This window comes from Cucurbita pepo, chromosome 18, assembly GCF_057944985.1.
Source record: "Cucurbita pepo subsp. pepo isolate OVF chromosome 18, ASM5794498v1, whole genome shotgun sequence".
In the NCBI taxonomy this organism is placed as follows: Eukaryota; Viridiplantae; Streptophyta; class Magnoliopsida; order Cucurbitales; family Cucurbitaceae; genus Cucurbita; species Cucurbita pepo.
In genome coordinates, this window is record NC_141815.1 from 1,204,413 (window position 1) to 1,226,002 (window position 21,590).

A 21,590-nucleotide genomic window follows, 5' to 3' on the forward strand; every position below is an offset into this window, starting at 1 on the left:
AAAAGCCGTTTTATTTTATTTAGGTAAGTACCACAAATTCTTAAACAATTTATTTATGATCTAATTATAAACCAAGTCTCTCCTGATGAAATGAGAGGGTGCTGATGGTTCAAGTCCCGAAATAAGCACTTAATTAAATATTTCTTGGTCTAATCTTATACAATCTATTGTATAGAATACTCACACCTCCACATCAACAATTTGTATCAGATCATTAAAAATTACAGAGTGGGTTGTATAGTGTTACTGGAGACACCCAACCTTATCCATATATTATAGATCATTTAGGATATTACCTCAACATGATTCTCGTCCGTTTTTAAAATTATTAAATTGTAAATAAAAAAATAAAAAAAATAATTATAAGACTTAACCGCATAAATCCGACACTAGTTAGGTTCATTATTTGATAAATTTGAAAAAACTCCCAATTCTTCATCCACAATCTTTTAAATTCAATTTAAATTTCAGTTTAGTGTCGATCAGAAGGAGATTTTTCATGAAGAGATAGAGAGCTAAAAACCTCTATATCGAGTTGTCCAATAAACTCCAAAATCGGGTGGAAAAATAGGAATGAAACTACGTATCCACACAAACTCGTCCTTCGAAAAGTATTTCTTTAGTTCGAGGAGAAGACGATGAAGAGATGTCACGAAGTAATTGAGGCTAGAAAGTATCTAGAATGTCTCAAACAATTAGAAAAATTAATGTCTCAACCAATTAAAAAAATGATGGCTTTTCTCTAAAATTAAGGGTAAGTTAAGGACTCAAACCTCAATTCTCTCTCAAATTAAATAACGTTAAAATAACTCACTTAATGAACTCCGCTGCTTATGAAATTTCAATTCTGAGTATAATATGATATGTTAAACATATATATATATATATATATAATTTGATTGTCATTGGACGAGGTTAAGTAACTAAACCAAATAATAGCATAAAATGACCATAATTTTTCGATAGTAATGTAAAGTCGGTTAACGACCTAGATGGCCTCTAAATGACATGATATTTAAAAAAAGGCCTAAGGTAATATATTAAGGCTATGTATGAAGTTTAGTAGTAATTAGAGCTCGTTTAGGGGTTGAAACCAAAGATAAATACAAAATGACCAAAATGCCCCTACATGCCTAAACATTGGTTTACAAATCAAATGAATTGAAAATGACCTAAGATTTTATGTACGGTCTCTTTTCATTAGACCACATTTAGGGGTTGAATCAAGGATTTTAGGTAAAATAACCGGTAAAATAACCAAAATGTCCCGAAGATAACTGTAAGCCATTTCCAAGGTCCAAACGACCTTGAAACGACCTAACGTTTTAAGTAAGGTGTATATATAATGACATAAAGCTTTACCCGAGAGTTTAAGAAATTTGGAACATATTTAGAGTTTAAACCAAGAAACGAGGAGGTAAATGACTAAAATATCCCTACACAAAACTTAAAGATGTTTTCAAGGCCTTTTAAGGAACTCCAAATTTTATGAACCCTTACAGAGTTGAGATGAAGGAATGTGGGAAGAGGAGAGTTTCCTATGCCATGACTCTGGTTTGCACAGCATTGTCATGGCAGGTCTCCTCCATTTGTTAGTTGGGGTTGATTTTTGAAGTGTCATCGTGATTCGTGTCACGGTCATGTTGTCACGGTCATGTTTGTTCAGGAGTGTTGTCCGTACCCGCATGCGCATACCACACTGAACACTTTATTTAATTTCATGTTGTATTACCTTATTATTGTATTTATTGTTTGTATGACTATTCACCGAAATCATGTCTAATGTGTACTATAAGGGGTGTGACTAGTCATCAACTCCTCTCACCTAGATTTTGTATGACCATTAAGCGAAATCACGTCTAAGCCTTCTAGACCTGAATCGCCTCAAAATATATTATACTGGGATGCGACTAGTTGTCAAATTCTCCATACCCAAAAAGTTATATGTTACTTAAGCCGTTACATTTTCGAAATCTCTCTACCCTGTTTCCTAAAACCTTCTCAAAACAGGAATGAGTATAGGTTACTCCGTAGACGACATGAATCTAAATTGGCTTAACTCACTTGTGTTGGGAGTGAGTGGCGCACAATTATAAAGTCCACAGCCAAAAAAAGCGCAATTATGACAATTAACACATTGGTTGTGTCAATGGATCTTATTACCACACGGAGTAACGACAAGAAGTCAACAGAATGAGTAAGACGATGTCAACAACAAACAAGACAGAATCTTTCAACATAGGTTGTTTATTATCTTTCATGTTATATTTAGAAATATGATTGTTCACATGTAGGCATTGAGGACAATATGTTTGAATGCTTATGTAATATGGCATCCAAAAGAAGAGCTTAATAAAGAAGAAAGGAGCTAATCCCAGTTCTGAAACATAAAAAAAAAAAAAAAAAAAAACAGACCAATGCTAGTAAAGGTCTGTTCCAACGTTCTCCTCTCGAGAATGCAAAACGGCGACCCTCTCGAGTGAATCACTCGAAGATGAAGCTTAAAGGATGAATTACTTCAGCGATCGTTACATTACAACATTATGTTAAAACTTAAGGTTCGTAAGCATAAACTAAAACATCTAAAAGCTGATGTCATTGACTCGTGGATACTGGTCGTTCCTTAATCTGCTTATTTTGAACTGCCATCCCCAAGGAATTGGTCTACTAGTTTCGCTACTGAGGTCGCTAGATCATCTGCTGCTTCCTGTGTCGATGCCTCTGCGTAGACACGAATGACGTCTTCGGTTCCTGAGGGGCGTATGAAACAACGTCCTTGAGGATATTTCGCTGCAGAAAATGAAGCCAAATTGTGGACATCATTGTTGAGCTGATCATGGAGATATGTAATCCAATTCAAAGGAGAAAGGGCTATAATATCGGAAGGAAACCATCTTTCTTTCTTTCTTTCTTTCTTTTTATAAGAAAAAGAAATTTCAGTTGGAAAGATGAAAGGATAACAAAAACAAGGCGGCCTAGACCCACCGCTAGCAGATATTGTCCTCCTTGGGCTTTCCCTTTCGGGCTTCCCCTCAAGGCTTTAAAACGCGTCTGTTAGGGGAAAGTTTCTACACCTTTATAAATAGTGTTTTGTTCTCCTCCCCAACCAATGTGGGACATCACAATCCATCCCCCCTTCGGGACCCAACGTCCTCGCTCGCACTCGTTCCGTTTTCCAATCGATGTGGGACTGCCACCAAATCCACCCCCTTTGGGGGCAGCGGATACTGGCACACCGCCTTGTGTCTACCCCCTTCGGGGAACAACGAGAAGGCTGGCACATTGTTCGGTGTCTGGCTCTGATACCATTTGTAACGGCTCAGACCCACTGCTAGCAGACATTGTCCTCTTTGGGCTTTCCTTTTCGGGCTTCCTCTCAAGGCTTTAAAACGCGTCTGCTAGGGGAAGGTTTCCACACCCTTATAAATGGTGTTTTGTTCTCCTCCCCAACCAATGTAGGACATCACAATAACAAAACAATCCTCGTGCCCAATTACAAAAAGGGGATCCAATCCAAAAAGAATTATACTATGCAGATAATTACATAATAACGTATCAACAGATAAGAGACGCCCATATGAATGATTTAAACTTAAATCACATCCCAAAGATCCTTCTCAGACCGCTCGACCCCACGAAAAATGCCAAATACTCCAAAACAAAGCAAAAAAGAAAAAGAAAAAAAGATTGCCAATTAACCCTTCCTTTGTCATGAAAATGAGGATTCAAGAACACTTCTTGACCAACAACCTCTATTACAGGCCATTGCAATCCCAAAGGTTCTAAGGAACCTGTTCCACGGGGAGGTGACAAACACGCAGTCTCGAAGTAACTGGTCAAGATCGTTTTCCTCTCTCCTACGAAAGACGAACCATGGCTCTTATAAAAACCCTTGAACCTATCACTTGAGACCCATTCAAAAGGGTGCAGTCCATACTCGCTTACAATAATTCATCTACCACAGAGAATCAGGCTCCAACTGAAACCGCCATAACTATTTCACAAAAGAGCCTCATTACATAATCTCACTTTCTCAAAGCTGCCATAACAATCTATCTAGTTTAGCTGAAATGGAGTATAAGAAACAGATCCTATTCAAAAGGGTGAAACATACAAGAACTCTCAAGGAAATGGCAAAATGAGTAGAGGGGGAATAATTACTTAGCAGTTTTAGAGTTTAACCTTCAGAGAGAATCAAAGAGAAAACACAACAGAATCACAAATCTAACTAGGATCTGTTCAAACATCTGAATAACATGGCCGTTCTTAAAAGTTAATATCAGTACTTATTCACAAGATAAATGGAAAACTTAATATTGTACCAATTAAAAGACATGTTTCTTTTGTTTTTGGTTTTCGGCAGGGTGAAAATATTGGTAAGCAATTGAAGAGGCCACATATTACCCTACATCTTCCACTAGGATTGTGTGAATTATGAATGATCATTGTTCAATCGAGTTTTAGATGGCCTTTAAAAGTAGTATTTTTAAGTAAAGTGGTTTTGTATGAATACTTTGAGATAAAAAAAAAAAACCAGAAACGAGACTGTAAAAAGGAGGAGAAAGATAATTATGCAGTTTCATTTGAAACTTGCAACAAAATTAACCAAGCAAATAAAGATTTTTAGTATTGTCGTTACCTATTTCCAAATCGATTGCTTCTTGCAACCCAGGTGGCTTCACGACCTTAGTTTCTGCGTTGGAAGTCTCAACCGCTGTTCTATCAACGACTTTCACCTGCGAGTTAACGAAGAAAGAGTCAATACTCAAATCAAAGAACTGAGATGAATCTTCTTCAAGTAGTTAAAAAAGAAAGCAACAGACAAGCATGCTCCCATCTTATAATGTAACCTACTTAAATGGTTGAGTTAGAGCTGATTTGGAGTGACTTTTCAAGTACTTAATAACATTTTCTTGTACTTGAAAACACTTTTAAAAGCACTTACAAAATCATTCAAAACAAACCACTATCAATGTTATTGCCACACACACATAGCAGAATGAAAAAGAAAGGATGGGAACAATTTCCCCTAATTAAAAATTTACATAAAGTTTTCCTTCCAATTCGTCCCTCTAAATTTTGATTTTAGAACTGCAAAATTTGGTTCTACCACATTCGAAACAAGAGCGGGTTGTCATCTGATGGTCACGAAAGGATAGTTTCTAGTCATATGAAGAGATAAAAATGTTTAGGTTGACCACCAGCAACAGTTTTTTGCACTTTCATCCCTGACTAGCAAAATTCACCTACTTCAGAGACAGTATTAGGAATTTTCATTTTAATTATACTGTTCGGTAACTAATGAAAGGGTTATTTTAGAAAATAAAACATAGATACTCATAAGAAGATTTATGATAGATTCTAAAGCAAAAAATATAACCAATTCCTTGTTAAAGCTCCTAAAGACAATCAAAAGAAAGCTCTAAATACAGAACACAATTTTTGCTTCTTTCCTCTAAAAAAAGTAATAATAGCATAATAAACTTGTAGCAAGGAAACAGACGAGCAAACCTTGAGCTGCCTACTCGGTAGGTCCTGATAAAGCTCACTCCATTTATGTATCGACCAATTTTTGTGCCGTAGAATAGCCTCAACTAGAAGCAAGCCACTCAGAGCATCTCCCACAGCTTGATTGATCAATTTACTAATTGCCAGTAATCTCAAGGCTGCCTTGTGCGGTTCTGAACCTGAAACACATAATAAGTTAACTTTTACACTCAAAATATAGTTGTTAGGATCCTGATTATATGGTAATATAAAAAGAAAATTGTAATGATAATAGTTTTACGAGGGGGCTATCTCTTTACCACATAAAACTAATCCCAATATGTTCCTCCCCCAAACTTCCTAACTTCCTCTCCATTAATAACCATTCCACCCTAACAAACTCCTCAGGCAATGATTAGTATGCCAACCCCTGCTACTCATAATATAGCCTCCAACAGTGAATCAACCAGCATAATAACTACCATGTCAAATGTTACCTGCAAATACATTGGAAAGCTCCAAATAAATGGGCTGTAACAGGGAGATGCAGTAATCTGAGAACAAGACAGTCCCATGACCATTTGCTTCAAAATAGATCCCAATGTCATATTCAGCAGCTTTCTCATGCAAGTACTTTACTCCTGTTGGAGTGAGCACTACTTCTAGTCCCAAATCTTTGAGATATCGAGTTGATGCTCCATTCGCATAAGCAGTTTGCACAACACCAAGGCGGGGCTCAAAAGCAATTTTGGTGTCTTTGCTCCTTGCTGCCAAAATTGTTAATTGTTCCTTGATGAATATAGCAAATAAAGATAATATCTTGTCCCCATCAACAAGATTGATCTTATTGCTACTTCCTGATGGCACAGTAAAATATACGAGTCGATCGGCATCTCCATCAAAACTAACACACCTGAAAAGCTAGTAGCATCCAAGCATTCGATTAAGAATATTATCGTTCTCAACCATAAAAGATATATCAATGAAATTTTTTCCCTAATTTAATAGATTAAACTTACTGCGATTGAAAACTGATATCAATCCCAAAGGTTCATAATGATGATGAGAAAATAAAGGAGGCTATTATGTGTGAAACAATGTTAAATTGCAAGTGAAAAGTTGTCCTTTATCAACAACTATAACCAGCCTTACAGTTGTTGAATGATGAAAGTCCCACATCGGCTAATTTAGGGAATGATCATAGGTTTATAATCAAAGAATACTCTCTCCATTGGTATGAGGCCTTTTGGGGAAGCCCAAAGCAAAGCCATGAGAGCTTATGCTCAAAGTGGACAATATCATACCATTGTAGAGAGTCGTGTTCGTCTAACATGGTATCAGAGTCATACCCTAAACTTAGTCGTGCCAATAGATTGGTAAATCCTCAAATGTCGAACAAAGGACTCTAAAAGAAAAGGAGTCGAGCCTCCTCGAAGGCATAGTAAAAAATAACTAAGACTCCGAAAAGAAAAAAGGAGTCGAGCCTCGATTAAGGGGAGGCGTACTTTGTTCGAGGGGAGGTGTTGGATGATGAAAGTCCCACATCAGCTAATTTAAGGAATGATCATGGGTTTATAATCAAACAATACTCTCTCCATTTGTATGAGGCCTTTTGGGGAAGCCCAAAGCAAAGCATGAGAGCTTATACTCAAAGTGGACAATATCATACCATTGTGGAGAGTCGTGTTCGTCTAACAACAGTCACCTCCCTATAACTTCAAAGGATGTCATATTGACCAAACATTTGTTTACGAAATCAAAAATTATTTCTATGCAGATGAAGATCAAGATATTTCTTAAGTGATATGATGTGTAAGTGTACGCAACATCATCATAGAATTTTCCATAGAACAACAAGCTCCAATAATCAACAAAATAGCAATGACAAACCTGATCCCAACATCTTGTGAGCCAAAGTTACATGGAACTATCTTCTCTTTCTGAACAAAATCAGCACCTACTCTTTCATTGAGTACACCTTCTCCTTTTCCTGAATTACGAATCTCAATAGCCAAACCATTCAATTTTTCCTTCAAAAGTTCTAACTTCTGTCCACCCACACCATTAGCCCCATCAACAACCAACCGGTTATCCCAATCATTCAGTTCACTATTATTTGGGTTTGAATCCAACAACCACCTATCAAACATAAAAGTCCTTTAAAAAAGTATTCCAAATAAGTCAATTTCTAAGATAAGTAAATAAAATAAAACAACTTGAACGAATTTGAGAGTCCATTGAAGTAATTAAGTTCGGATGATTCCAAGCCTTTATTCCGAGCATGAACCATCCAGTGCAGCTGTGGGGTCGTCAAAATTCCCATATCTTGAGCAACAGCCCCAATGATCGAACCGATTCCCTTCATCGAGTCAAACAGTGAACAAAATAACAGTATTACAACCAAGAAGATAGGAACAAAGATTAAAAAAAAAAAAAAAAACAAATTGAACTACTATTGCAAATAAAGGTCAAATACATTTTTAGCAGCATCAAGTAGCAGTTCTCCACTTGGCCTCGTATCTCTTGCCACCAGAATTTGAGCTGATTTCGATCCATCTAGTAAGATATTTTCCTTCTCCGCAAATTCATTGATTAACTGCTTATCAATTTAATTGCATTGCACATCTTAGGATCCATGTCCAGCTATATTGAAATTTCAACAAACTCACTCTCTAATAGTAAAAAAGAAGGGAAAAAAAAGTCCAATTTCTAGTAAAACAACTCCTCCCCAACTTTCCTTCTCCAATTTCGCCTTCATCAATCGTTAACCAAATAAGAAGAAACAAAGAAAACCAGAGCATTGTAATTGATAGCCATACTCGAACGAGATCTCGCGAGGAAGGCGCATTGGCAAGGGCATTGGCAAAGGGCTCCCACTCTTGAGTGAGCATTCCACCACTCGGATCAGCGATTTTTACTCCATTATCAGAAACTTTATTGTGAGAAGCTGTGATCATCAACCCGATCACTGCCTCGGTTTTCAATGCTCTCAAAGCTGCCAAGATTCCCACCCTATACATCGTCGACAGAAGCACCAACGCATCTTCCCTAAAACCTGCTGTTCCATAAGATAATCTCATTCCTAACAACAAAAAATACACAAGAACAGGAATCAGAAGCTATGAACAGTAGCAATTGTTGTAAAAGAAGATTGAAATGGGGAAAAGCAACCATGAGGAGGTGGGAACCGATCAGATTCTCTAAGAAGAAGATCAAGTTGCTCCTTGTTCATGATCTCGAATCTGTAATACTCTCTAAGCAAATTAGCTTCACTGCCTTCGTTGTTCTCACACTGAATTAGACAAACATTACAATGAAACAAATTCAGCAGTTCCAAGAAAATTCCGAGGGTGTAAACGGGTCGGGTCGGGTCGGTTTCCTGAAAATTCGACTTGACCTGTATTTTATTAAAATAATTTAATTTCTTTTAAAATCGTAACAATATTAAATATTAGTATTTTTGTGATAAAATATAAAATTAGAAATATATTTTTTTTTTTAATTTCTCTTTCATATATTGTTATTTCCATTTATTACAGTTTCCATATTATTGTAATTTATTTGATTATAAATAGAGAATTTCACACACCATTTAGGTGTGGTGGTTTAATCAAACATTCTCATGGTATCAGAGCTCCTTCTATTTAGCAACCTCGATCCTTCATTTTCAATAGCTTATGAATCTCCTACTCGTCTTCTTCTCTACCACCCCTACTGGCTTTGACACTATAGGGGCAGTCTCCATGGCTGTCACATGCGGAGCTGATTGATTACTCTTCGGCTCCACCCTTTTGACCTCCAAATCACCCTTCGTCATACTCTGTACATACAACATCACCTTCTTAGCATCTCTCATTTTCTTTCCAATCAACCCTCCATCCTTCACAGAAACCCTAATCTTAGGATCCTCATCAACGTTCTTTTCGAAAATATACAGAATCTCGATAAGCCCATCAACCTTCTGCAGAGATTATCTTTTTGAGCTCATTGGCATAAAACATGAATAACGTACAAAAATTCAAGTGAACAATTGGTTCCATGGTGTAGTAATTAGCACTTTACACTTTGAATCTAGTGACTTGGGTTTAACTCCCGGTACGACCTTCCTCTATGGTATAGTGGTTTGCACTCTGAGTACATGCATTTGACTCTCGGACCTCTCTTATTATCTCATCCTTACTTCAACATTAAAAGTTATCGAACATGTCTCAATTGACATAAAATGTGTTACTAGACAAAAATTTTGATGAACAATTGGTTCTATGGTGTAGTGGTTAGCACTCTGGACTTTGAATCCAGCGACCTGGGTTCGACTCCCGGTAGGACCTTTTATTCTTTTATTAAATTACAATTTTAGTCCGTTTTTAAAAATTAATTGATTTTTTTAGATAGACATTATTGATTTGTTTAGATATACATTTGAATTCTATATCCAATAGAATCCAAAGTTTTAAAAAATTTGTATTGAGCGGTAGACTATGTCGGGATGGATTGAGGCAATGGCTGAGCTACCTTATAGGTTGGTATTTGGTAAAGCTTGCCACCTGCTACTTGAACGGTTAGACGTACTGGGCTTTAAAGAAGTTAAATTTTTATTATGAAGTAGATGAACAATTAAGACTCTTACGACTCAATATGTTAAAGGAATTGAGACTTTTCTCTTATTGAAAAATCATTGTCTTTTTCAAGATTGATCTGAGATTTAGATATCACTAAGAAAAGAAGAAATCCCGGTAACATTTATGAACTTGAAGAACATGGTGTTCAAAGATTTCCTTGACACGTTCTTAATAGTCTTCATCGACGATATACTGGTGTACTCTAGAACCAATAAAGAGCATGAATTACACTTGAGAAGAGTATTGTCGATGTTGAGAACGCATAAACTCTACGCAAAGTTCTCCGAGTGTGAATTTTGGTTAGAGAAAATGATCTTTTTGGTTCACGTCTGGCCTTGACCTACCCCAGCTACAAAAGTTAGAAGCTTTCTTGGACTAGTAGGATATTTTCGAAGATTCATTCAAGACTTCTCCAAGATCGTTGCAGCCCTCACTCGGGTACAAAAAGAAAAGGGGAAGCCCTTCACATGGAACGAGGTCTAAGAGTAGAGAGTATTAGGGCAAATGGGTAACGACACTTATGCTCAATGTGCCGAATGGTTCAGGAAATGTTGTGGTCTATAATGACAAGCAAGGAGCTAAATTGTGTTCTAATGCAAAATGACAAAATGATAACTTATGCCTCGAGACAACCGAAGGAATTGAAGGAATATGAGTGTTGTTACCCCACTCATGACCTAAAATCCTAAAGTACATATTCATGCCAAAGGAACTTAATATGAGACAGAGATGATGAAACAAAAGTTGGTCTAGATGATAAACGTGACAACGCAAAAGATCAGGCTGAGGACTCAGACTACATAAAACTGGCAAAAGATTGCATCCGAGATTGCATCTTATGGTAAATTGCATCCGAGTCATTCAATCAAGTCTTTATCAAGTTCGATTGTGGAGTGACTCAATTTAGAACAAGGTTCAAAATCTAACTCTAGCCTTATCACTTAGTTGATCTGAATTTTGTATAAGGAGGTGTTAATTTATTTGATTCAAGAGTTCTTGCTTCAACAAAACCTTGGATGGTTGCCTGAGGATTAAGATTATCTTAGTTTGGTATCAGAGACTGTTTGCATGTGTGTGACCAAATTTAGAATTGATTTTATCTTTCATTTATGTTATTGTTTATCTTTTTTTTTAATCTGTCTATTTATTTTCTTGTTGTCATTTTCACCGTTGTTCGTCGATCTTATGACTTTGAGTTGGAATATTATCTCAAACCGAGTGAAAATGTGCTCTTTTAGATACTTGAGTACAATTTTGACATTGTTCATTAGGCAAGCCATTGCCTCAACCCATCCCGACACATAGTCTACTGCTCAATACAAATTTGAAAGCTTAGGATTCTATGGGATGTAGAATTCTATGAGAAATTTACCATTTTTGTTTTCTTTCTTAGGAGAATTTTCAAAACATTCAAGAGTTCGAGGAGGTGTTGAGGAGAGATATTTGGGGGAAGGAGGTGCGTGAGATTTGTAGAGAGATAGGATCAGTTACAGTTTTTTTTTTTTACGGTCGTTATATTATAGACCCCTAAAAAGAACTTTCGTCATCAAAAGTCTCAAACTCCTGGATTAACTCAGAGTATTTCTCTCTTATTTCGTTTTCACGCTCCCACGTGTCTTCTTCGGTGTGGTGGTTCCACCACAATACCTTAATGAATGTAATTTTCCTATTGCATAGCGCTTTCACTTCGCGAAATAGGATCCTTTTTTCTTCCTAACTCAAATCTTCATTGAGTTGGAGGGTTCGTAGTCTATTACGTGGATAGGGTTCGTCATATATTTCCTCAGCATCGACACGTGAGATACATCGTGTACTTCTAAGAGAGAGAGGGAGGTAGGGTTAACTTTTATGCTATGGGACCAATCGGCTCGAGAATCTCGAAAGATCCGATGAACCTGTGACTCAACTTGTCCTTACGTTCGAACCTCAAGACAGCTTTCATGGGTGCCACATTTAGAAATACTAGGTCCCCTATCTCGAACACTAAGTTCCTATGCCTTACATCGGTGTAGCTTTTCTGTCTACTTTGAGTGGTACGTATCTTCGCTCAAATTTTCTGGACAACCTCATTGGTGACTTCAACTAGCTCAAGTCCTACTAACTGTCTCTCACCTACCTCGTGCCAACATAGCGGGGACCTGCATCGTTTCCCATATAGGGCCTCAAATAGTGTCATCCCAACAGTGGCTTGGAAGCTATTATTATACAAGAATTCCATCAAGTGGAGCTTGGAATCTCAACTTCCAAAGTCTAGTATGCAAGCACGTAGCATATCCTCTAAAATTTGGTTTAGGAGCTCCGTTTGACCATCTGTTTCAAGGTGGAAAGTTGTACTAAAGTCGAGGTGAGTATGCAGTTCTTTTTGAAGTCCGTGCTAAAACACTAATGTAAAGTGTGGGTCTCGATCCGACACTATCGATACTGGGACTCCGTGTAGCCTTACTATTTCCTTAACATACATTTGAGCTCAGTTGTCAACTACATAGGTTGCTTTTCCTGGTAGGAAGTGTGCCGACTTGGTCAACCTGTCGACAATTACCCAGATCACTGTATAGCCCTTCATCGTTCTAGATAGTCCTACTATGAAGTTCATTGTTATGTTCTCCCAACTCCACTCTGGTATACTTAGGGGTTGTAACATCCCCGCCATCTTTTGTTTGGGAGCTTTTATTTGTTAACACCCTAAGCACTTAGTACCTCCTGGATGCATGGAAAAGGGCTAGTTGTGTGCCTCTGTTAATATCTCTTTCCTTAACTCCTTTATTATTAGAACACATTGACATCTTTGACACAATAATTCTTCATCTAAGAATTTCGAGAATTCGTCCACGAAACCCTCTGCAAGTTGGCTTAGGATTTTCTGTCGGTTAGGGTCCTCTTGTTGGGAGTCAATAATTCTCTACCTAAGTGTAGATTGTATTGTGAATCGGGCTAGCTATGCTATGACTCCCTTGGTCACTACAACTATGTTGGCTCGCTTGATATCTTTTTTTACCCTTACATCCCTCGTAACGAGGGCCGACGAGTGGACCGTCTTTCTACTTAGGGCATCTGCGACCATATTTGCTTTTCTAGGGTGATATTGGATATCTACGTTGTAATCCTTCGCCAATTCTAATCACATTCTTTGCCTCATCTTAACTCTTTTTGGGTGAAAAAATATTTTCGAACTCTTGTGGTCGATGAAATTTGGGTTCTCTCCTTATAGGTAGTGTCGCCAAATTTTTAGTGCGAACACTACGGCAGCCGATTCTAGGTCGTAGGTAGGGTAGTTCTTTTCATATTCTTTTAGCTGACGAGATGTGTATACCTTGTCGTGTTGTATCAACACGCATCCAAGTTCTTTCTTAGACACATCACTATAGATCACGTACCCTTTTGAACTCTCGAGTACCGTGAGTACTGGGCAGTTACTAATCTTTGTTTTAGGTCCTAGAAGCTTGCCTCACAAGCATCATTCCATGTAAATAGTACCCTTTTTCTCATTACTTGTGTTAAAGGCGAGACTATCCTAGCAAAGTTCTGCACGAATCTTCGATAGTATCTCGCCAATTCTAGGAAACTTTGTACTTTTGTTACTGTAGTTGGGTGTTCCCACTTTGTGACCACTTCGACCTTGGTGGGATTTATGGATATTCCGTCCTTTGACACCACGTGTCCTAAGAATGAGACTTGTCGTAACCAAAGTTCACACTTGGAGAACTTGGCGTATAACTTATTCTCTCTCAAAATGGCTAGGACTTTTCGGAGGTGTCCTTGGTGTTCTATGTCCGTCTTCGAGTACACTAGGATGTTGTCAATGAATACGATTACAAACGTATCTAGATAGTCCTTGAATACTCGGTTCATTTATTCTATAAACACATCCGGGGCATTGATGAGGCTAAACAACATCACTACAAACTCGTAGTGACCGTACCTTGTCCTAAATGCTGTCTTTGGTACGTTATTTTCTTGAATCTTGATTTGGTGGTAATCGAACTGAAGGTCTTTCTTAGAAAATATCGTTGCCTCTCTAAGTTGATCGAATAGGTCTTCTATTCTACGAAGAGGGTATTTGTTCTTTATGGTTCTCTTATTTAACTATCTCTAATTCATGCACAAACGCATCTATCTATCTTTCTTTTTTACAAACAACACTGGCGCACCCCAAGAAAAACCTTTGTCCAATAGGTCTTGTAATTGCACCTTTAGTTCTTTTAACTCCGCTGGCGCCATACAATAAGGTGCCTTGGAAATATGCCCAGTTCCCAGGCCGAGTTCAATAGCGAAGTCGACCCCTCAAGAAAGAGGTATTCTAGGTAGGTCTTCCGAAAATACATCCGGAAACTCATTTACTACTAGTACGTTTTCTAGGGTCTTTTCCTTTCCTTTGAGATCTACAAAAAATATTAATATAGCTCAACCGCCTTGTTGGACTAATCTCTTTGGTTTCATTATCGATACTACTTTTTGGATTAGTCTCGATACTTATGACTTTAAATTCAAAGCTATGTCCCGCCGACGGTGAGAATACTAATTAGTTGGTTAAAAAAACTAAAAAACTTAAATTTAATATGGTTTATAATATATTTATTAATGAATGAAAATTAAATTAAAATTTCACTATTATATCACTCATAAGTCTTATTTAATATAATTTGATTTTAAGTTTATATAATTTTCTTGAAATAATTTATTTAAGTATAATTATTAAGATTTATTATCAAATAAACTTAAAAATTCTTCTTTAAAAATTATTTTTTAATATATTTTTTAAAATAATACAATGAGTACATTTAGTGTAGTGGTATCATAGTACCCTCCCACGGTACTGACCGGGGTTCGATTCTCCGGATGTGCATTTCTCTTGAATTTTTCGCATAGTACGTTGTAGCGCCCACAAAAAAAAAATTAATCCAAATTGGCTGCATTATTTATTTATTTATTTTATCTAAAAATTAAAATAAAAATAAAAAACGTTCTTACTCGGAGTATATTGATGGAACCGTTAGTATCACGTTTCAAATATATCCATGGACTTTGAATCCAACGACCAGGGGTTGACTTCTGATAGCTACTAATTGACATAAAACATGACTAACATACAAAAATTATGATCAACCATTGGTTCTACGGTGGAGAGTAGTTAGCACTCTAGACTTTGAATCCAATGACCTGAGTCCAACTCTCGGTTGGACCACATAAAATTTGGATCCCTAGTTTTGCACTTCTCAATGTTGGACCAATGGGTTTGACTAGTTTTAAAAGTTAGAGCATGACTCAACCGAGTGTTTCTTTGGCTCAGGTTTGTACTCTTGATTTTGAGTACATGCATTCGACTTACCTGTCTTATTGTCTCATCCTTACTTTAACCTTAAAAGTTAATATTAATTTGTCGAGCATGTCTCAAATGACATAAAACGTGTTACTAGACAAAAATTCAAAGCAACAGTTGGTTCTATGGTGTAGTGGTTAGCACTTTGGACTTTGAATCCAGCAACCTGGGTTCAACTCTCGGTAGGACTTTTTCTCTTTTTTATTTAATCTCTTTTTTCTTTGAAATACTAAGTCCAAGAAATGAAATATCACTATACTATGCATGTGTCATGTCTTTATTGACGATATCCTCAACCATATATCTTGCCTATCTAAAAATAGAACTAGCACACTATTTTAAGAAGTAATGTGACCTCCTCACTAATTGGGTCAAAGACGTAAAAATAGAACTAGCACATTGTGACCTCACTAATTGTGTCATAGAATGCAAACACATGCAACAAATGATTTGTAGGGGTGGCCTCCTTTAACGACCCAGATCCACCGCTAGCAGATATTGTCCTATTTGAGCCCGTCAAGACTTTAAAGTGCGTCTACTAGGGGAAGGTTTCCACACCCTTATAAATGGTGGATTGTTCTCCTCCCCAACCAATGTGGGACATCACAATCCACCCCCTTTGGGGCCCAGCGTCCTCGTTGGCACTCTTTCCTTCCTCCAATCGATGTGGGACCACCCCCAAATTCACTCTCCTTTGGAGCCAACATCTAGCACACTGTCTCTTGTCTACCCCCCTTCAGGGAACAGCGAGAAGGCTGGCACATCATCCGATGTCTGGCTCTAATACCATTTGTAACGGCCCAAATCCACCGCTAGCAGATATTGTCCTCATTGGGCTTTCCCTTTCGGGCTTCCCCTCAAGGCTTTAAAACGCGTCTGCTAGGGGAAGGTTTTCACACCCTTATAAATGGTGGTTTGTTCTCCTCCCCAACCAATGTGGAACATCACGACACGAGGCGGTGTGCCAGTAAGGACGCTGGGCCCCAAAGGGGGTGGATTTGGGGGCAGTCCCACATCGATTGGAGGAAGGAAAGAGTGCCAGCGAGGACGCTGGGCCCCGAAGGGGGGTGGATTGTGATGTCCCACATTGGTTGGGGAGGAGAACAAACCACCATTTATAAGGGCGTGGAAACCTTCCACTAGCAGACGGGTTTTAAAGCCTTGAAGGGAAGCTCGAAAGAGAAAGCCCAAAGAGAACAATATCTGCTAGGGGTGGATTGTGATGTCCCACATTGGTTGGGGAGGAGAACAAACCACCATTTATAAGGGCGTGGAAACCTTCCACTAGCAGACGGGTTTTAAAGCCTTGAAGGGAAGCTCGAAAGAGAGCCCAAAGAGAACAATATCTGCTAGGGGTGGATCTGGGCCGTTACACCTACAGTCCGGACAAAATTGGATATGTAGTACTTTCCTACACACGACCAACACATGCGAGCGTGGGTCCCCAGGCGATTCACACTCTCCCTAGACCCATCATAGTCGAGCTAGCTATCCGTAGCGATGTCTGGAGGTTAGCAGACCCCTGAGTGTCATGTGAAGCATGATCATCATCATCATAGCATAACGTTCGTACTCATCATCATAAATGGGGAAGTACTTGGTGTTTATGTACACACAAAATGCATGAGATTTCCATAGTTTTCATCTTTAACTCATCTTTATGACACAACCATATACACCACTCATACATTAACGGTTTTCATCTAAAGCTAAGTAAGGATATTCCGTTCAAACTATTAATTTGTTGAGTCTGTCTCAATTGACATAAAATATGACTAACATACAAAAATTCAAACGAACAACAGTGGTTAGCACTTTCGACTTTGAATTCAATGATCTGGGTCTGACTTTCGATAGGACCCTCTCTCTTTATTACGTCCTTACATTGATCTATCAATTGACATAAACCGTGATGAAAATACAAATATTCAAATGAATGACTGGTTCTATGGTGTAGTGGTTAGCACTCTAGACTCTAAATCTAGTGACCTGGGGCCAAGCGTACTCGCTAGCACTCTTTCTCTTCTCCAATCGATGTGGGTCCCCCACCAAATCCATCCTCCCCCCTTTGGGGCCTAGTGTCTTACTGGCACACCGTCTCGTGTCTACCCCCTCCAGGGAACAACCTCCTCACTCGCACAAATCCACCCCCCTTTAGGGTCCAGCGTCCTTACTGACACACTGTCTCGTGTCTACCCCCTTCGGGGAACAGCCTCCTCGCTGACATATAGTCTGGTGTCTGGCTCCGATACCATTGCTAACGCCCCAAGTCCATCGTTAGCGGCTATTGTTCTCTTTTGGCTTTCCCTTTTGGCCTTACCCTCAAGGCTTTAAAACGCATCTGCTAGGAGAAGGACACCCTTATAAGAGGTGTTAAACACAAACTAACCATAGAGATTAATTTTAATATTTGAAGGTAAGGCATCTCAAAATCCAACCTAATTGCTCAGGTTGAAACATTTCTGTGAGATCCCACACTGATTGGAGAGGGGAACGAGTACCAGCGAGAACACTGGCTCCGAAGGGGTGGATTATGAGATCCCACATCAGTTGAAGAGGAGAACAAATCGTTCTTTATAAGGGTATGAAAACTTCTCCCTAGTAGACACGTTTTAAAGTCATGAGGGCCGACGGCTATGTAACGGGCCAAAGCGAATACGTACTAGCAGTGAGCTTGAGCTGTTACAATTCCTTAATCCAACCCTTTTTAACCCAAATAACTCCCGTTAAAATGAGCTCAACCCAACCCAACTACACATTTTTGGGTTGAGTTGGTTCCGGGTAATCAAATCATTTATTTAAATTTTTATTTTTAATAAAAGTAAAATATTAATTCGTAAAATATCTATTTATTTATTTTTAAGACGGGTCAAAAAAAAAATAATTAAAAATTATTCAATGGGTTTATGCCGACGTGGCTTTCTTCGCCTCCGTCCGCCGCCCACCGATTTTCAGGCGTTTGCCAAATTCGACTTTCCTTCCTTTCTCTTATAAACAATTAGCCATTCCCCCAATACCGAAACCTCCGTTCTTCATCTCTTCTCTTCCTTTTCCTTCGCCGATCGATCTCTGTTCCCGTTCCCCATGGCTGAATCCAAGGGCAAACTCGAATCTCTCAGGGAGTGGGTTTCCGAACACAAGCTTCGCACCGTCGGTAAGTTCAACTCATCAATCCTCTCCTCTATTTCATTTTCCTGATTTCCGATTGATTGATTATGTTTAATCTTCTCATTACTGGAAGTTTCGTTTTCGAGTTATAATTGATTTGTTGTTGTTGTTTGGGGTGAAGGATCTCTGTGGCTTAGCGGGATCGCGGGTTCTATTGCGTACAATTGGTCTCAACCTAATATGAAGACTAGCGTGAAGATCATCCATGCTAGGTGAGTTTCTAATTTTTTATGTTTTTCGTTAATCCTGGATTTGGAGTTCTCCTAGTGCTGATTATTTATGGAGTTTTGATTCTGGAATGAATTAGTGAATGATCCTTTTTGGTTGAAAGCCTGTAAAAATCATCCCTCTTTTGGGATCTTTGCTTGAAATGTTGAGGATGTTCTGTAGCTATTCAGAGAAAGCAAAGATTGTTGTCTCCTTAATTTTGTTTGAAGTAGAACAATTTTGGTTTCTCTTTAACAAACAGCTGATTGATCGTGTTTGTTGTTAAATTTTTGTTCTAGAATTTTGAAAATTATAATTGGAAACAACTTCCAGGAGGTACTCAAACCATTTTTCCCTCCTTATTCCTTGTCCTATGATTGTGTTCTTTGTTTTACTGATGAGCACCAAACACGCTTAGCTTCTGCCTTAGGTGCTTTTGTGGCCTTGTACTGTTCATGACCTCTAATTGGAGTTGTAACTACTCATACCATCAGCTTATATTAGAGGGCCTTTATGTAACCACTCAAGGATGCCTTGTCCCTTTGACCCTTGTGCTGTTCGGGCTCGTTCGGTGCCTTTTTGGATGAAAGCTGTGGCTTGGTTCTCTTAAAAAGTTATTGAGAACACCTTGAACATTTCCATTAAACTTCAAAAGGTCATGTCTAATTATTGAAAATGCGACACGATTTCAATGTAGCTCTTCTAGTTATTTCATATCGATGTCTATTACATCCATATTTCCTCCTTTATGATCAGGCTTAAACATGGAATTTAGTGGAAGTTTGATAATTACCATTGAGATTTCAAACATAGACGACAATATTGAAAGTCGATAAAAGTTCATGAAGGATCGAATATTAGGGATCAAAATTGAAAGCCAAATTCATTTGGGATCCTGCATATCCACTCGTTTTCCTATTGAAAGATCTGCCTTTTGTCTCTGTGTTTTCGCATCGAAAATTCTTTGTAGACGAAGAGATGTCAAAGGGGCTGCTTACTTCCCAAATAGATCCTCCTACATCTGTATATAAACGCTAGTTTATCAAGAATATGCAAGAAAAGCACTTCGGATTGTTGATTCATTGCCAGAGATGGGTCCTAAAATGCATCTAAGTTATTTGTTTTATATTTTTCATTCTATGTTTTTTCTCGGGCTCATTCGTAAAGTTGGTTAAATCGGAGCTCTTTGTTTAGGGGCAGATGTATGGAAGTTTTTCTATAACAGAACATTTTAAATGGCTTACATTGGCTTTCTTTTCCATGTTTTTTCTGTATGAGTTTCAATCCTGATGTGTTAGGTTCTTCAAAATCACTCTCAGGTTACACGCACAGGCTTTGACCTTAGCTGCTCTTGCGGGTGCTGCGGTCGTCGAATATTATGAACACAAATCCGGAGCAAAGGCGGAGCGATATGCCAAGTTCCTTCCCGTTGATAACTACTCACACAAGGACTGAGTTTTTGTTGTTTTGCTCTTTCTATACTGGAGGGTAATAAAGTAGTTTCATTCTGAGGCTTAGAATTCTTACTTCTCCATTCTTTTTTAATATCAATACAGGGGAGCGTTATTCTGCTCAATTCATGTAAGCAATTTGTTTGTAAACATGGAAGTGAATGTTTTTTGTATTATGAATGAAATATTGGTTGGTTCGTGAGGAGCCCTGTTCCATTTTGTGAGACCTCACATCGATTGGAGAGGAGAACGAAACATATTTTATAAGAGTGTGGAAACCTCTCCCTATTAGACACGTTTTAAAATTTTTGAATTTTGAGGGAAAGCTGAAAAGGGAAAGTCCAAAGAGGACAATATCTGCTAGTGGTGAGATAGGACTGTTATAAATGGTATCAGAGCCAGACACGGGCTGATGTGCTAGCGAGGAAGAGTCTTGAAGGGGAGTGGACACGAGGTGGTATGCCAACAATGACGCTGGCTCCAAAAGGGGTGGATTGGGAGGTCCCACATCGATTGAAGAAGGAAACGAGCGCACACTGGGCCTTAAAGGGGGTAGATTGTGAAATCTCACATCGATTGGGGAGGAGAATGAAACATTCTTTTATGAGGGTGTGGAAACCTATCTCTAGCATACGCATTGAGGAAGCTCGAAAGGGAAACGAGGACACGAGAGCCCCAAAAGGGGTGGAGAGTCTTGAAGGGGGTGGACTTGAGGTGGTGTGCCAACAATGACGCTGGCGCCAAAACGGGTGGATTGGAAGGTTCCACATCGATTGGAGAAGGAAATGAGTGCCCAACGAGAATATTGAGTCTCAAAGGGGGTGGATTGGGAGATTTCACATTGATTGGAGGGGAGAATGAAGCATTCTTGTATAAGGGTGTGGAAATCTATCTCTAGCATACGCGTTGAGGAAGCTCGAAAGGGAAACAAGGACACGAGAGCCCCAATGACGTTGGCCCCAAAATGGGTGGAGAGTCTTGAAGGGGAGTGGACACGAGGTGGTGTGCCAACAATGATGTAGGACTCCAAAAAGGGTGGATTGGGAGGTCCCACATCGATTGGAGAAGTAAACGAGCGCCAGTTGGACCCCATAGGGGGTGGATTGTAAGATCTCACATCGATTGGAGAGGAGAATGAAGCATTTTTTACAAGGGTGTAGAAACCTCTCTCTAGCATACGCGTTTTAAAAAACTTTGAGGAATCTCGATATGGAAACATCTCGATATGGAAACGCTAAATAAGACAATATCTGCTCGTGGTGGGGGCTTGAGCTGTTACATTGGTTCTTTCCTTTCACTCGAAGTTGAGTGAGGCATTGTCGTTCTTAACTTACGAGGTTT

The 21,590-nt window shown here is 38.7% G+C and overlaps 2 protein-coding genes and 1 non-coding gene across 4 annotated transcripts; 2 read left to right on the forward strand and 1 right to left on the reverse strand.

The window, feature by feature from the left end:
- Window positions 1-2,226: 2,226 nt before the first annotated feature.
- Window positions 2,227-8,805, reverse strand: DRT101 (phosphoglucosamine mutase-like protein). Of its 2 annotated transcripts, XM_023660174.2 has the most exons (9): window positions 8,659-8,805; window positions 8,307-8,569; window positions 7,964-8,083; window positions 7,704-7,846; window positions 7,378-7,626; window positions 5,985-6,400; window positions 5,512-5,687; window positions 4,640-4,736; window positions 2,227-2,790 (listed from the first exon to the last, which is right to left on the reverse strand). In XM_023660174.2, the coding sequence occupies exons 1-9, from the start codon at window positions 8,717-8,719 to the stop codon at window positions 2,633-2,635; spliced, it is 1,683 nt and encodes a 560-aa protein (XP_023515942.2). In that variant the 5' UTR covers window positions 8,720-8,805; the 3' UTR covers window positions 2,227-2,632. The 2 variants fall into 2 exon arrangements, with proteins under 2 accessions (XP_023515942.2, XP_086975870.1); XM_087119744.1 differs by lacking the exon at window positions 8,659-8,805 and having other exon boundaries at window positions 8,240-8,367.
- Window positions 8,806-9,743: 938 nt separating this feature from the next.
- On the forward strand, window positions 9,744-9,815 carry TRNAQ-UUG (transfer RNA glutamine (anticodon UUG)). The gene has a single exon. It is a non-coding gene; the product is annotated as a tRNA-Gln (tRNA).
- Window positions 9,816-18,403: 8,588 nt separating this feature from the next.
- Window positions 18,404-20,454, forward strand: LOC111779972 (uncharacterized). Its single transcript, XM_023660196.2, has 3 exons — window positions 18,404-18,577; window positions 18,713-18,803; window positions 20,118-20,454. Exons 1-3 carry the CDS (start codon window positions 18,508-18,510, stop codon window positions 20,251-20,253), a joined length of 297 nt encoding a protein of 98 aa, XP_023515964.1. The 5' UTR covers window positions 18,404-18,507; the 3' UTR covers window positions 20,254-20,454.
- Window positions 20,455-21,590: the final 1,136 nt, after the last annotated feature.

What these genes read in the sequence shown, in the direction of transcription:
- LOC111779972 (XM_023660196.2), top strand. Translation starts at nt 18,508, where the DNA reads ATGGCTGAATCCAAGGGCAAACTCGAATCTCTCAGGGAGTGGGTTTCC. An exon ending in ACACAAGCTTCGCACCGTCG is followed by an intron (nt 18,578 to 18,712) that starts GTAAGTTCAACT and finishes TTTGGGGTGAAG; the next exon opens with GATCTCTGTGGCTTAGCGGG. An exon ending in GTGAAGATCATCCATGCTAG is followed by an intron (nt 18,804 to 20,117) that starts GTGAGTTTCTAA and finishes AATCACTCTCAG; the next exon opens with GTTACACGCACAGGCTTTGA.
- DRT101 (XM_023660174.2), bottom strand. Translation starts at nt 8,719, where the DNA reads ATGAACAAGGAGCAACTTGATCTTCTTCTTAGAGAATCTGATCGGTTC. An exon ending in TCGGTTCCCACCTCCTCATG is followed by an intron (nt 8,570 to 8,658) that starts GTTGCTTTTCCC and finishes TTTTGTTGTTAG; the next exon opens with GAATGAGATTATCTTATGGA. An exon ending in GGACTCTCAAATTCGTTCAA is followed by an intron (nt 7,627 to 7,703) that starts GTTGTTTTATTT and finishes TATGTTTGATAG; the next exon opens with GTGGTTGTTGGATTCAAACC.